Source organism: Anguilla anguilla, chromosome 13 (assembly GCF_013347855.1).
Source record: "Anguilla anguilla isolate fAngAng1 chromosome 13, fAngAng1.pri, whole genome shotgun sequence".
In the NCBI taxonomy this organism is placed as follows: Eukaryota; Metazoa; Chordata; class Actinopteri; order Anguilliformes; family Anguillidae; genus Anguilla; species Anguilla anguilla.
In genome coordinates, this window is record NC_049213.1 from 20,009,483 (window position 1) to 20,022,257 (window position 12,775).

General features: G+C 43.2%; 1 protein-coding gene across 3 annotated transcripts; it reads left to right on the top strand.

The window, feature by feature from the left end:
* Positions 1-4,631: 4,631 nt before the first annotated feature.
* Positions 4,632-12,478, top strand: LOC118210635 (kinesin-like protein KIF3B). Of its 3 annotated transcripts, none has more exons than XM_035386967.1 (9): positions 4,633-5,244; positions 6,745-8,292; positions 8,523-8,624; positions 8,779-8,901; positions 9,169-9,287; positions 9,656-9,772; positions 10,966-11,071; positions 11,254-11,507; positions 11,603-12,478. In XM_035386967.1, the coding sequence occupies exons 2-9, from the start codon at positions 6,853-6,855 to the stop codon at positions 11,706-11,708; spliced, it is 2,367 nt and encodes a 788-aa protein (XP_035242858.1). In that variant the 5' UTR covers positions 4,633-5,244; positions 6,745-6,852; the 3' UTR covers positions 11,709-12,478. The 3 variants fall into 3 exon arrangements, 2 of the variants coding, with proteins under 2 accessions (XP_035242858.1, XP_035242859.1); XM_035386968.1 differs by having other exon boundaries at positions 4,634-5,244; positions 11,606-12,478; XR_004761889.1 differs by lacking the exons at positions 11,254-11,507; positions 11,603-12,478 and having other exon boundaries at positions 4,632-5,244; positions 9,169-9,264.
* Positions 12,479-12,775: the final 297 nt, after the last annotated feature.

Consider the following 12,775-nt stretch of genomic DNA (forward strand, 5'->3'; position numbering starts at 1 on the left):
TGGAAATTATCTGCTTAAGTAAGGCATGAACACGTTTCTCACCCACTGTATCAAAATTATTTATGTTTAATATTTCGTTTTTCTCCCTTTAGGTTGTGTGTGTATGTGTGTGTGTGCGTGTGTGTTCGTTTGTTTGTTTGTTTAAATGTGCAGACTTTGACTGTGGTTGTGGAATGCGTGATGATAGGTAGATACCAGGAGTGAAGCCTTAGTTTGGACCCCGTTTACTTTTGTTGGAAATAAAGGGTAGAACTCCAAATGAAGTAAGAAAATGTGATCCTCTATTTAAAGTTTGTTGTTCAAAACAATTACTTGGTTTATCGTTTTGAATTAAGAATATGATTATTAGTATATGTTGTATTAGTACTACATAAACGTATTCTGAACATGCATAATTATTGAAGAGAAACAGTTTTAATATTTTAGATTTGCTTCAGCAGCTTGTATAAACCGGAAAGTGCAAATAAAACCAACCAACAGAACGAAAATGAACGAAAGTTATTGCTAGCACACCAACTACTATTCATTTGAATTCAAATAGGTTAAAATAAAAAATATGCACACCAAAATGTAGGCCTATTCGTAATTGTTCAGAAAAAAACAAAGACCAAATATCAATATAACAATGGCTGGTATTTCAGGTATAGCACTGTTCACATTTCTAAAACGATTTTGATAATTTTTAAACTGTAAAGGTGAAAACTATTGATATTCAGAAAGTAAGAAATGTACATATCTTTCTGAGTAAAAGATTACTCTCTTGTAACTAATAAATTATATTTATTGCAAATTGTCCTTTTAAACACATGCATTTAATATCAGGGATTTTATCAGCTTTCTTCATTTTTTATTTTTTTACAACTGGAAACAGATTTAAATAGAATTCTATTTTATTTTTTGATGTGTTAATGTCCTACTTTATCACCCAAGAGCCAAAGCATAACTCAGTAACTGAAAAATTATAATTCTAAAATGAATCCGCCTAGAAGTTGTGCTAGCAGACAGTTTCTTGCTGTGTCAACGGAAGAAAAGGACTTCTGAATTATTCTGGATTAAAATTTAACAGCTGTTTTTCTAAATGCTATGGAAATGCATTGTTTACTAATGCTGCCCTACTGAATGCCCTGATGTGCTGCAGACATGGTCTGTAATTACCTGCTTTCTTACTGCAGTCTCACTGTGTGCTTTGGAAGTACCCTCGCAGAAGGACTGAGTCTACATTTGTCTTTCCTCTTCCTGCTTTGAGCAGGTCACATGAGGTGTCATATACGTGGACACATGTACTCCTTCACACTGATTAGCTTTCCTTCTCTTCCCCTTTCTTCCTTCTACTTGACTCCAACCTTCTCCACAGCATAAAAATGTTTATGAGTTTGTGTATCAGAGCTTAGAGAAAGGAGTTTGTATCTTTAGCTTGGCAGTCACATGACATGCTGAAATGAAAGGAACTGAAGGGAGATGCTGTTACAGGTATATTTTGTCAGCACCAATGAAGCATTATTGCTATATCGTAAAACTAATTTCCCTTGACTTGACCCCCCCCCCCCCCCCACTCTCTCTCTCTTGATCCTAATGCAACATTAATTGGTGCCTCCAATCCAAAGGAATCTTCTTTTGAGCAAGACTGTCAAACTACAAGAAATGCGGCAGAAAAGTAAGAGTGGGAGAGAAAGAAATTTTATCTTAGCCCTCTTCTGATGCGATTGTTTATTTTTTATGCTCTAATATTAAAAGGCTCCTGGGGTCTGATTTCAGGTGGGGGCTGATTTCACTGGGGCCTGTTTCAGATTGGTTTTAAAGTGCTCTTACTCACCTTCATCATTAACCTGCTTATACAGCACACTAACAAGCACAACCACCCCTTCAAAGACTGTGGTTCTGCCATTATGTCTGATTAACTTTGGGGGTTGGAGGAGGCATGTAAAATTAATGAAGGAGGTGAACGAGAATGGAAACTTTGTTTTAAAGGTCTGTGCTAAAATACATCCATAAATAACATGATTTATTTTGCAAAGAATTGTGTGAATGTGCTGTTCAGTTCATATGCAGCTGCTTTGTCCTGCAGGGCATAAGGTGAGGGACTGATCATGTCATTAAGTGACTAGATAACCATGTCCAGGACTAGTTCATTGACAGTATAGTGCAGCAGTTAGAGTTCAGGAGTTCTGTTGAACAGCCATGCTCAGGGCCACCAATAGTGTACCCCAGCTAGGATACTGACCCATAGCTCCCAGTAGGTGGCAGTATTTAGCCCTGCAACCAATGATGAAAAACACAGGGAGCAAAGCAGCTTTATAATACAAAAGAATGGTTATATAGTTTCATACTTTTCTCAAAACGAACATGTCTGTATCTGACATTTTGGCTCGCTGGAAGCTTTTCTCTAACCTCCTGTTCATTGTGACCATGTATTTGTTCTGCCATGTTCCGAAAAATGTACAAAAATGGAAGCAAGCAAAAACATGCTTCTTTCACCTGACTAAAACACCAAAATGTATCTTCTTTCTATGCTTACACATGAGCAATGTGTAGAGAGGGGATTGCTTCCTTCTCATTGTCCTGTATTAAGAACCTCCTCAGTGCAGGGAATGACACTCAGATAGGCCTATCTCTTATTTCTGAGATGACTGATCACAGGGAGCAGCTGAAGAGCCTCTGAAACTCTGATCTTGACATGGTTCTTCCCAGGGTCTGGTGGAAGGCAATTTATCGTGGTTTATGTGTCTGCCTGCCAGTGACTCATTTCATAGCTTGGTCCCCATCAAAACCCAAAGCAACGTAACAGTTTCTTGTTACCATGGCTATGCAAATTAATTTAACAAACACACTCTCTATCTCCCCCTCTCCCTCAAACGGTGGTTGTAGAGCTGAAAATAGACGGGGCGGAAACTTGCCTTTAAATTTATCATTGGTCCCCACCCGAACGGTTCTCGTTCATTTTCCTTGATTGGCAATACAGTTATTAATTAACCAAATAGGGCCTACTCAATAGCATCACATGTAGCCAGTTCTAATCGTTTATGGTAATCGTTTACACTCTCAAAAAATGATGTATTAATACCCAACACACTTGTTTGTGTTAGGATACAATCCTACAATGTTACTTTTGTGTTCCAAATAGGCTTACACAATTACAGTTACAGTCGGATACTTTTTACAGTCGGAAACACGGGCTGTTTTTTTTAGCTATATTGAGGTGTGTAAAATAATGGCACGCTATGTGTTTTTACCCATCTATTTTGATTGTAAAATAAATATTTTACTCGCCTAAATAGTCTAACTGGCATCACAAAATTGTTTTGCACATTTTATTGCATTTAAAATTGTGGATAGGCTATAGGCTATGTAAATAAAGCTACTCTTCGTCCTCCGCAACCACACTCTAGGAATATTCAAGGCAAAAAAAGCAACGCACAGATTCTGTGATGTAAACAATCTTGAAGCGCAAATTATGTTAGCCTTTATTGTCAGTTTTTCTGAAGGCTAATGCGATATAGCTGATGTAGCCTCTCTTCTTTCGTTAAGTGTACATGATTAAAACTTCGTTGTATTTTTCGTTCAATCTCCCTAACATAATGTGGAGAAATGAACAGTATGTTTAGCCAATGGACTATTCAAATCGTTGACACACTTCATAATCAGGGGAAATTATTGAAATTTGAGACCAATGATCAGATGAAAGCGAACTTGTCCGCCCCGCCCCATTACCTCTTACGCACACGGTCCAGTCTCGCAGCTGACATTTTTGTTTCCCGTGTTCACCAATAACAACCTCGGTGTGTTTTACTTTACAATATATGTAAAGTAGCCTACGTATGTATTCTAGGATTAGAATATGAAAAAAATCACGATAATATTACGATATATTTTTAAATCTGCGTTTGCATGCATATGTGCGTGTGCGTGTTTTTGTGAGCATGTTTCTCATTATCTTAAATCTTACAATCCTTGTAGGTACATAGCCTATATTATTCACACACCAACTGTAAATTAAACTCAAAGCAGTATCCATTCAGTCCTTCTGTATTTGATCAGCGTTTTTCCTGAGTTATTGTGTTTATTACGGTCTTAGCAGATGCGAATAGCCTATAGCCTACTGGGGACTGACAAAGCTTACATATTAAACCCGTCAATTGCCACAGAAATACTACTCCTTCCTACCCTTAGCCTACTCATTCACTCCCTCTGTTCCGCCTCACCCTCACTCATTCGATGCTCATTGCTGATTGGAGCAGCTCTTGCATTAAGTTTATTTCAGTGCTAGGGGGCAGTCGTAGACTAATGTAATCCCTCTTCAGTCTTTTCTCATCTCACATTACACATGTATACAGCTGACATGTACTGAGGCTGTACAGGTTTAGGGACCTTATTGAGGGGTAGTACCTACCTATAGTAGTAGGGAATCAAACCAACCTCTTTGGTTTTCTTGGATTAACTGCTTTCAGGAACAAAGCAGAAATCAAGGATTATTACATCTTTATTTTGACAAAATTAACAAGAGAAAATCCTAATTTATTAAACTGTGGAAAAGCTTTTCTCATACCAGGAATAAAAGGTATGGTAGCCTACTCCTGGGAATTCTTTTTTTTTTTAAACTAGATTTGACCTGCTTTAAGCAAGGGTCTGCAGCCCTGGTCCTGGAGAGCTAAAATGAAAAAACCAGCAGAGCGTTTACCCTGTCTAGAGAGGGTTAACCCCCCCACCCAACCGTAAATTCAGACTCAACGTTGGAAATGTTTAATAGCCTATCTCTAACCACTGAGCAGCCGGCTAAAGGCATGTATGATTTTTAGATATAGGCCTAGTTTGGGCGGAGGCGTGCAAATGCCCTAGTCCCTATTCAATCATCCCTAGGCTACTAACCGCAATTCTACGCGTTCCACTTGTGTAGTTTAACTCTGCCTTCCGAAGACGTCCAGTTAAATTCGTTACTCGAGTAAGGTAACGGTTTGCTACACTTCGAAAAACCGCAAGACATCATTAGACTACCTCGCTATGGCTATATATTTATAACAGAAAGGACAATGCTTAATATAGCGTTTAACAGACGGAGTGCCTCCCATTGCGCTCTCTGTGCTTGAATAATCTTCCGGGGAGGGTAGGATCGGTTCCCATCACTAACCTTTCGGTTAGTATCTCCCAGTGGTCCAGCAGCCGCTGCATCCGGGACAACGCGGGATGCTGAATGCAAGACTGAAGCTAGCCAGCTATAATGGCTGACGAAGCCGGGGAGCAAAACATGAGGTAAGATCACACTTATGTGAAATGATTGGCGATTATTTTTTTCGCAGAGTGTGATTTTTCGCTGATTGAAGATTTTGCCTGATGTTTTTCGGTTGAAATTTATTTTGCTGTTGCTAGGCTGTCATTATGCTTGGTTGCGGTTTGGGACCGTCCCGATTGATTTTATCGAAGTGACGTTAGTACCCAAGTAACGTTAATTGCAACGTTAGGTAGGCATCACTGTTTGCTGGTCAGTTTACATTAGTCTATGCTTTTGTTGCGTTTTCTTTATTTCAACGTTGGCCTAATTATATTCAAATAAAACATTTTATGTCGTCTTTGGTTTGTCCGCAATGTTCCGATTAGAACAATCTGTTTACCGTGAAATGTATCCGTCTGTTGCTTTTATTTAGCTAGCTGGCTAACGTTACACAGTTTGCTTATTCTAGCTATTCTTCCTGCAGAAAATCTCACTCACTTCCAGCGTTAGTTATTGACATAAAACTGCAGTGTCTTTCCAGAGTACCCTGGTGTCCGTTGTCTCCTCGGTCAGCCAACATACCCACAACCGCTAATGTTAGCCCAGCTGCATTTACGTTACAATGAATAAAAATCACTCGCTAAGGCTAGCATTAACGTTAGCCAACTAACAGTCAAAATTAACCGAAAATCCGAAATCACAATGGCTCGAGAACCTGACTCTGCATTAGCCGACAGGGTTCGTGGCTCAGTTTTTAGATTGACAGAATTTTAGAGATTTTAACCAGGCATTAGACAGGCTATGGGTAGTTTTGCTTGCCAGATGACTGACATTTCTCCAGTTCAGTGTTAAAAGGCAAGGTTATAATCTTCCGACCATCTACGTCATGTTAGCTAGCCATAAGGTTTGCATGCCAGTGACACCCAAAGTTAATTAGAAAACGTATGACTGACTTTTTATTAGGGGCAAACCATATGATATGACCTTGAAAGCCGAGTATTTTATGTGCGATTCGATTTCATCTGACTGCAGTGAAAAGACTCGCAAATAGTAGCGGCGATTTTGAGCAATATGCAGTGATTTGTGCTGAATAAGCCTAAGGGACACTGTCAATTGTCCATTAACTGCTGAGATTTTGTTTATTTTTCTGGTTTATTTCGTATTACATCGATGATGCATTGTATCTCGTCTAATATTTTCATTCTGTTTAATAATTCACACACCTAGCGTACATCCCCGTTCACATGCACGCCTGCATACCAAGCCGGTTCTCTTTATCAGTAGGCTACACGTTGCATACATCAAGCCAAATTAGGGGGGGGGGGGGGGGGGAGACTTAATATCTGTTGTTGCTGCTAATTTAAATACACGACCAGTCACATTGTTGTCTTCTGAATTTAAAATCAGATGGTGTCCAACTCTTTATGTAATATAATGTAGCTTTACAATGCATTGGAGCGCACAGAGGTCTTTGCTCTCGTACTCTGTCCGTTGATGATAATGTTGACAAACATTTGTTTTTGTTTTTCTCCTATGTGTAGGTCCTGATGTTGGAAAAGCAACTAACCTAATAAAATAAAATAGAAAAAAACTTAAAGGTAAAATTGAAAAGTGAATAAGTAAGTAGGCAGCGCTGTGGCCGCCTCATCATGTCTAAGGGCAGGTCCTTGGAGGCGGTGAAGGTGGTGGTCCGCTGTCGGCCCATGAACGAAAAGGAGAAGGCGGCAAATTTCCAGAGGGTGGTGTCCGTGGATGTGAAGCTGGGGCAGGTGACAGTGAGGAACCCCAGGGTGGGCTCCGCTCATGACCACCCCAAGGTGTTCACCTTCGACTCAGTCTACGACTGGGACTCCAAGCAGCTGGACCTGTATGACGAGACCTTCCGGCCCCTGGTGGACTCGGTGCTGCTGGGTTTCAACGGCACCATCTTTGCCTACGGCCAGACGGGAACAGGGAAGACCTACACCATGGAGGGAGTGCGCCATGACCCGGAGAGGAGGGGCGTTATTCCCAACTCCTTCGAACACATCTTCACCCACATATCGCGCTCGCAGAACCAACAGTATCTGGTCAGGGCCTCCTACCTGGAGATCTATCAGGAGGAGATCAGGGACCTGCTGTTCAAAGACCAGTCCCGCCGCCTGGAGCTGAGGGAACGGCCAGACACCGGTGTGTATGTCAAGGACCTGTCCTCCTTTGTCACCAAGAGTGTGGCTGAGATTGAGCATGTCATGAATGTGGGAAATCAGAACCGCTCAGTCGGCGCTACCAACATGAATGAACATAGCTCGCGATCGCACGCCATCTTTGTCATCACAGTGGAGTGTAGCGAGCTAGGCCCCGACAGGCAGAACCACATCCGGGTTGGCAAGCTCAACCTGGTGGACCTGGCGGGCAGCGAGCGGCAGAGCAAGACGGGCGTCCAGGGAGAACGCCTGAAGGAGGCCACTAAGATCAACCTGTCCCTCTCTGCCTTGGGCAATGTCATCTCTGCCTTGGTGGACGGCAGGAGCTCACACGTGCCGTACCGTGACTCCAAACTCACCCGCCTTCTGCAGGACTCGCTGGGCGGCAATGCCAGGACAGTGATGGTGGCCAACATTGGCCCCGCCTCTTACAATGTGGAGGAGACCCTCACCACGCTCCGCTACTCCAACCGGGCCAAGAACATCCGGAACAGGCCTCACATCAACGAGGACCCCAAGGATGCGCTTCTGCGCGAGTTCCAGGAGGAGATTGCCCGGCTGAAGGAGCAGCTGGAGAGGAGGTCTGGGGGCAGGGGGAGAAGGAGTAGGAGGTGGAAGAGTGATTGGCAGAGCCTGGGGGATGGAGGGGAAGAGTTTGAGGAACATGAGGAGCCGGATGATGAGGAGGACAACGAAGAGGTTGTGGAAGACAGCGTCGCAGGAAGAGATGCGCACTACTGGCAGGAGCAGCAGGAGCAGCTGGAGAGGGAACGTAAGGCCATCATGGAGGACCGCAGCCTGGTGGTGGAGGAGAGGCTGAGGCTGCTGGGAGAGAAGGAGAGGAGGATGGAAGAGCTGCAGATGGAGCAGGAGGCTGGGGAGATGCTGGCAGCCAAAGTCAGGGTGAGCCAGTGCCTCTCATGCTCCAAACAGGACCTCTGCAAATCTCTACCAGATTTGAGTCTCCTTTTATCACATAGTACTTTGTTTTCTGTCTTTGCATACCTTTTTTGGTTTATTTCTCTTTGTAAATGTAACAATTTTACTGTTGACAGAAAAATTGTAGTATTTACAGGAGTATTAGTAGTAGTATGTCCATACTGTTTTATGATTCTGCCCTCTTCTTCTCTCAGGCTATGGAGAGCAAGCTGCTTGTTGGGGGTAAGAATATTGTAGACCACACCAACGAGCAGCAGAAGATATTGGAACAGAAGCGACAGGAAATCGCTGAGCAGGTAGGGTCAAGTTACCAAGTGTGGACATCTTATCATGCAGTCCTCAGTTCAGCTGATGATCTTTCTGCTGTAGAGGTCCCTTTGCTGACCTCATGCGCTCTCTGTGCTGCCGGTGGTGTGTGGCATCTGTGCGTGTGTGCACATATCTGCACAGAAACGCAGGGAGAGGGAGATGCAGCAGCAGGTGGAGAGCTGGGACGAGGAGACACTGGAGCTAAAGGAGACATACAGTTCTTTGCAGCAGGAGGTGGACATCAAGACCAAGAAGCTGAAAAAGGTGCGTACATCAGTGTGTGGTTGAGGACACCCTTGTTTGCTGCAGCCCAGCTGGATAATAGTCTAATGGACTTTGCAAACTCAGAAACAGATGAAAGTCTCTCTCCTGATGTAGAGAGGAGGCATAAGTATGCTTAATGTATAATGTGTCTATGTCCCTGCCCCCACCCCTGCCTGTCCCCACCCCCCTGTCTCTTTCCCCACCCCCCTGTCCCTGTACCTCCCCCTCTGCTCATGCCCCACCCCCCTCTCGGTCTCTGCCCCTCAGCTGTTTGCAAAACTGCAGGCTGTTAAGGGCGATATCTGTGATGTCCAGGAGGAGCATATCAAACAGAGGCAGGACCTGGAGCAGACGCAGAACGAGGTGACCCGGGAATTGAAGCTCAAGTATGAACTCAGAGCCCTTAACCTGTCCTCTCTTCCCCTTGCTCTATCCCCTTTTTCAGTACAGGCTCAGATACCAACAGTGCTCCACAGAGATTTAATAATATACTCATAATATAGTATCTGACCTCTAATATAACCATCATTTAGTGTATAACCTCCCTCCCTCTGACCACATTGTTTAGAACTTAGTAGAACATGGTGTTTTTTTTCTCTGCGCTCTGATCCTGACATCATAATTTTGAATATGCTCTTTTCTCTGCCTGCTATGGTTATGCCTGCTATGATCTCTGTACGTGCCTGTGTAGGTGGGTGCCTGGGTACGTGTGGGTGTGAATGGGTAGTTGATGTCACTGCCTTTCCTCTTTCAGGCAGCTGATCATTGAGAACTTCATGCCCATGGAAGTAAAGAATAAAATTGCCAACAGGGCGTTCTTCGATGATGAGGATGATAGATGGAAACTGAGGCCCATTGCCCGGATCAAAGAGTAAGACTGGGCCGTATCCTACCGGCCACCTCCTCTGTCTCTGTCTGGGTGCAACTGTGGGGGGGGATGGAAGCAGGGGGGTTGGGGGGATGTAGGTGCGAGGATGTTTTGTGGTGTGCTGGGGGTGTGTGGTGTTGAGGCTAGGGTTGTCAGGTGTACAGCTGGGGTGGAGGTTATGGCTGGGGCCATGAGCTATAGACAGCATGTGGTATTACCCACCTCTTTGGCACACACAGACGTAAGACAGAGGAAGACACTTCATGTGCAGCTCAAATTGCAGGTGCCTGATTGACCAGCAGGAGCTGCTGGTTGCTGGATGAAGACATCTGCTAAATGATTGTAATGTAATATAAAATAAATTAATGTGTAGCCTGTATTCGGCTGATCAAGTAGAAAAAAGGCACTTGCGTAGACGGTACTTATTCTCTGTATAAGTCTGTTTTGTAATTACCTTACTTGACAAAAGAGTCCCTGTAAATTTAATTAAGCCTTTTAAAATTAAATAAAACATATGATTTCAATTTTTCAGATGTGCTTGTGTATTAGAAGGTGTAAGGTCTGAATGTACAGATATTATTGTAGGTCAGAGGACAAATGATTTGTTATAAAATGTCTGAATCTGTCAGTCCTGTTAGTTTATATTGGAGGCCTGAGTGGTGGTCTGTCCCAGTACTAGTGTTCTACACTCTTGGTCTAGGTCTGCTTGTGCATTGACTCAAAGCGTGGGTAGTGATAGTTTGATTATTTCAGGTATTTTATCTACATGGTGAGAGAGGTGATTGTGGTATTGCTATAAATGAATGTGTGTATTCTAGGTGAATTGAATGTCTGTGATATAGCCAAGCACTGCTACCCAGAGAGCCCCTTGGCCTGAGTATTATGCAGTACCTGCTCAAATTCACCACACTCTCGTTACTCTGTCTTTGTTACATTTTTTACATTACAGGCATTTAGCAGACGCTTTTATCCAGAGCGACGTACAACAAGTGCATTAGTTCAAGGTGCAGAGGTGCAGAGAAACACACTAGAGTGAAGTAAAGATCGTAGTGCCAGAAGTGACCACAGATCAGGACTCCAACCCTGTGGGGTTTGTACGTGACCTGTGTGCGTGACCTGTGTGCGACTTCTGTGCTGATGTAGTTCCCTCTGTCTCCCTCTCTCTCTCTTTATCTCTTTGTCTCTCTCTGTCTCAGGACCCAGCAGATGATGGCACGTCCAGTTTCTGCAGTTGGCTACAAGAGACCTCTGTCTCAGCATGCCCGTACAGCCATGAGGCTGCGGCCAGATGCCAGATACAGGGTACAGTATACAGCTGTTCCCCCCAACATCTCTTATTATACACTATTCTCAAAATGCCTTCAACATATCTCACCATTCTTGCATTTGTCTCTCTGGGACTGCCGCCCTTCTCTTTCTGTCATTTTTCTAAATGTTTTTATTTTGCATCTCTCTCTCTCTGGCTCTCCTGTCTCTGTCTCCAGGCTGATAATATCCTCCAGCTGCAACAGGACCTGCCCTGCAGGAATACCCATGAGTACCAGGGGCCGGCCATTGCAGCCAGTGTGGCTGCTGTGCTGGAGGGTGCCCTGCGGGAAGATGATGACATTGTTGTTGACGCCTCTGATTTCCACTGTGGTAGCCCCACCCCAAGTGGCCCCACCCCACATGGTTCCGCCTCTGTCCCCTGTAGCCCCACCCCTAGCATTTCTGGAGGCAGCAGGATCCCCAAGCCCAGGTAAGACTCCTCCCCCTCAGGGATGCTGGGCTGGCATGTCCAGGACACCCCCCTTCTTATAATTACTTCCTGTTTCCTTTCTGTTTATTCCCCAGCAGGCCCCGGACAGGGAAGACAGGAAGTGGCTCCACTTCTTTGCAACGTCCGTCTAGCTCAGGACCCCCCCACTACCCACAATGCCGTGGACTTGTTCCCAAGTAACACCCCCCAAACCTCCACTGGCTGCACTGTCTCTCGACAGAGAAGCACAAACTCAGCCAACCTTGCAATGCAACCTATATTTTTTTCTACATCACACGCACTTCCACAGACTTACTGCTGCTGCCGTTACTACTGTGTAAATTTAAGAAAAAATAACACTGGCAATTATCTTATAAGTAAATTCAATAGGTTCTAACTAAATTATTAATTTATTTATTTATTTGCATTTGTTTGCTTATTTAATTTTTCCTTGTTCACCATTTCTCTATAAACACTGTTGTAGATACAGCTTTATGACTTCTTCACTGAACTGACAGTATTGTTTTTTATTATTTGGGATAAAATTTTATATATGAACTAATTTTTTTTTCAAAATACAGGATTGAAAAATATTCTTGACATTATATGACAGGAATCAAATGTGGTTATACTTGGTAACTGACCATCTTGTGGCATGTTTCTTTTTTTTTCTATGTGGGACCCTAACGTGAGTAAAAGTAAAATATACTTATTACCCTTACACACAGATAAGGCTTTGGGGAAAACATAAGGATGGCTAAAATAGATGTAAATTATATGGTTACCCCACAGGACTTGCCAAAACCCTTGTTAAGAGTTGCACCTTGCACAGCATGATCTGATGTAGTGAAAATGTAAAGTTAGTTATTTTTAAAAATATATTTAATATTGTCAAATTCAAAAGATGCCCACAGTATTTCTTTTCCATGTTATTTTTTACTATGATTTTTTGATTATTAAAGAATATCAATCAGTAATAAACTTGATTGTTTTTCTTACTGAGATTAAACAGATGAGAATAGGAGAACAGAGGAAGAGGCTAACATGTTTTATGTAAGGCTCCAGCCCCACAACGACTCTGACAAGGCATAAGCGGGTTAAATAATGGATGGATGTTTTATACAGGAGAAGCTTCACTGTTCAGGTGCTCTTCTAAAACATGGAACTCATACACTAATTTTGTTGGTTTTTTTAAAGAATACTGAAATGTTGTTGCAGTGCTTGCATTGAACCATTGGTTATGTTAGGGTCTGGGTTAACTGCAAGCA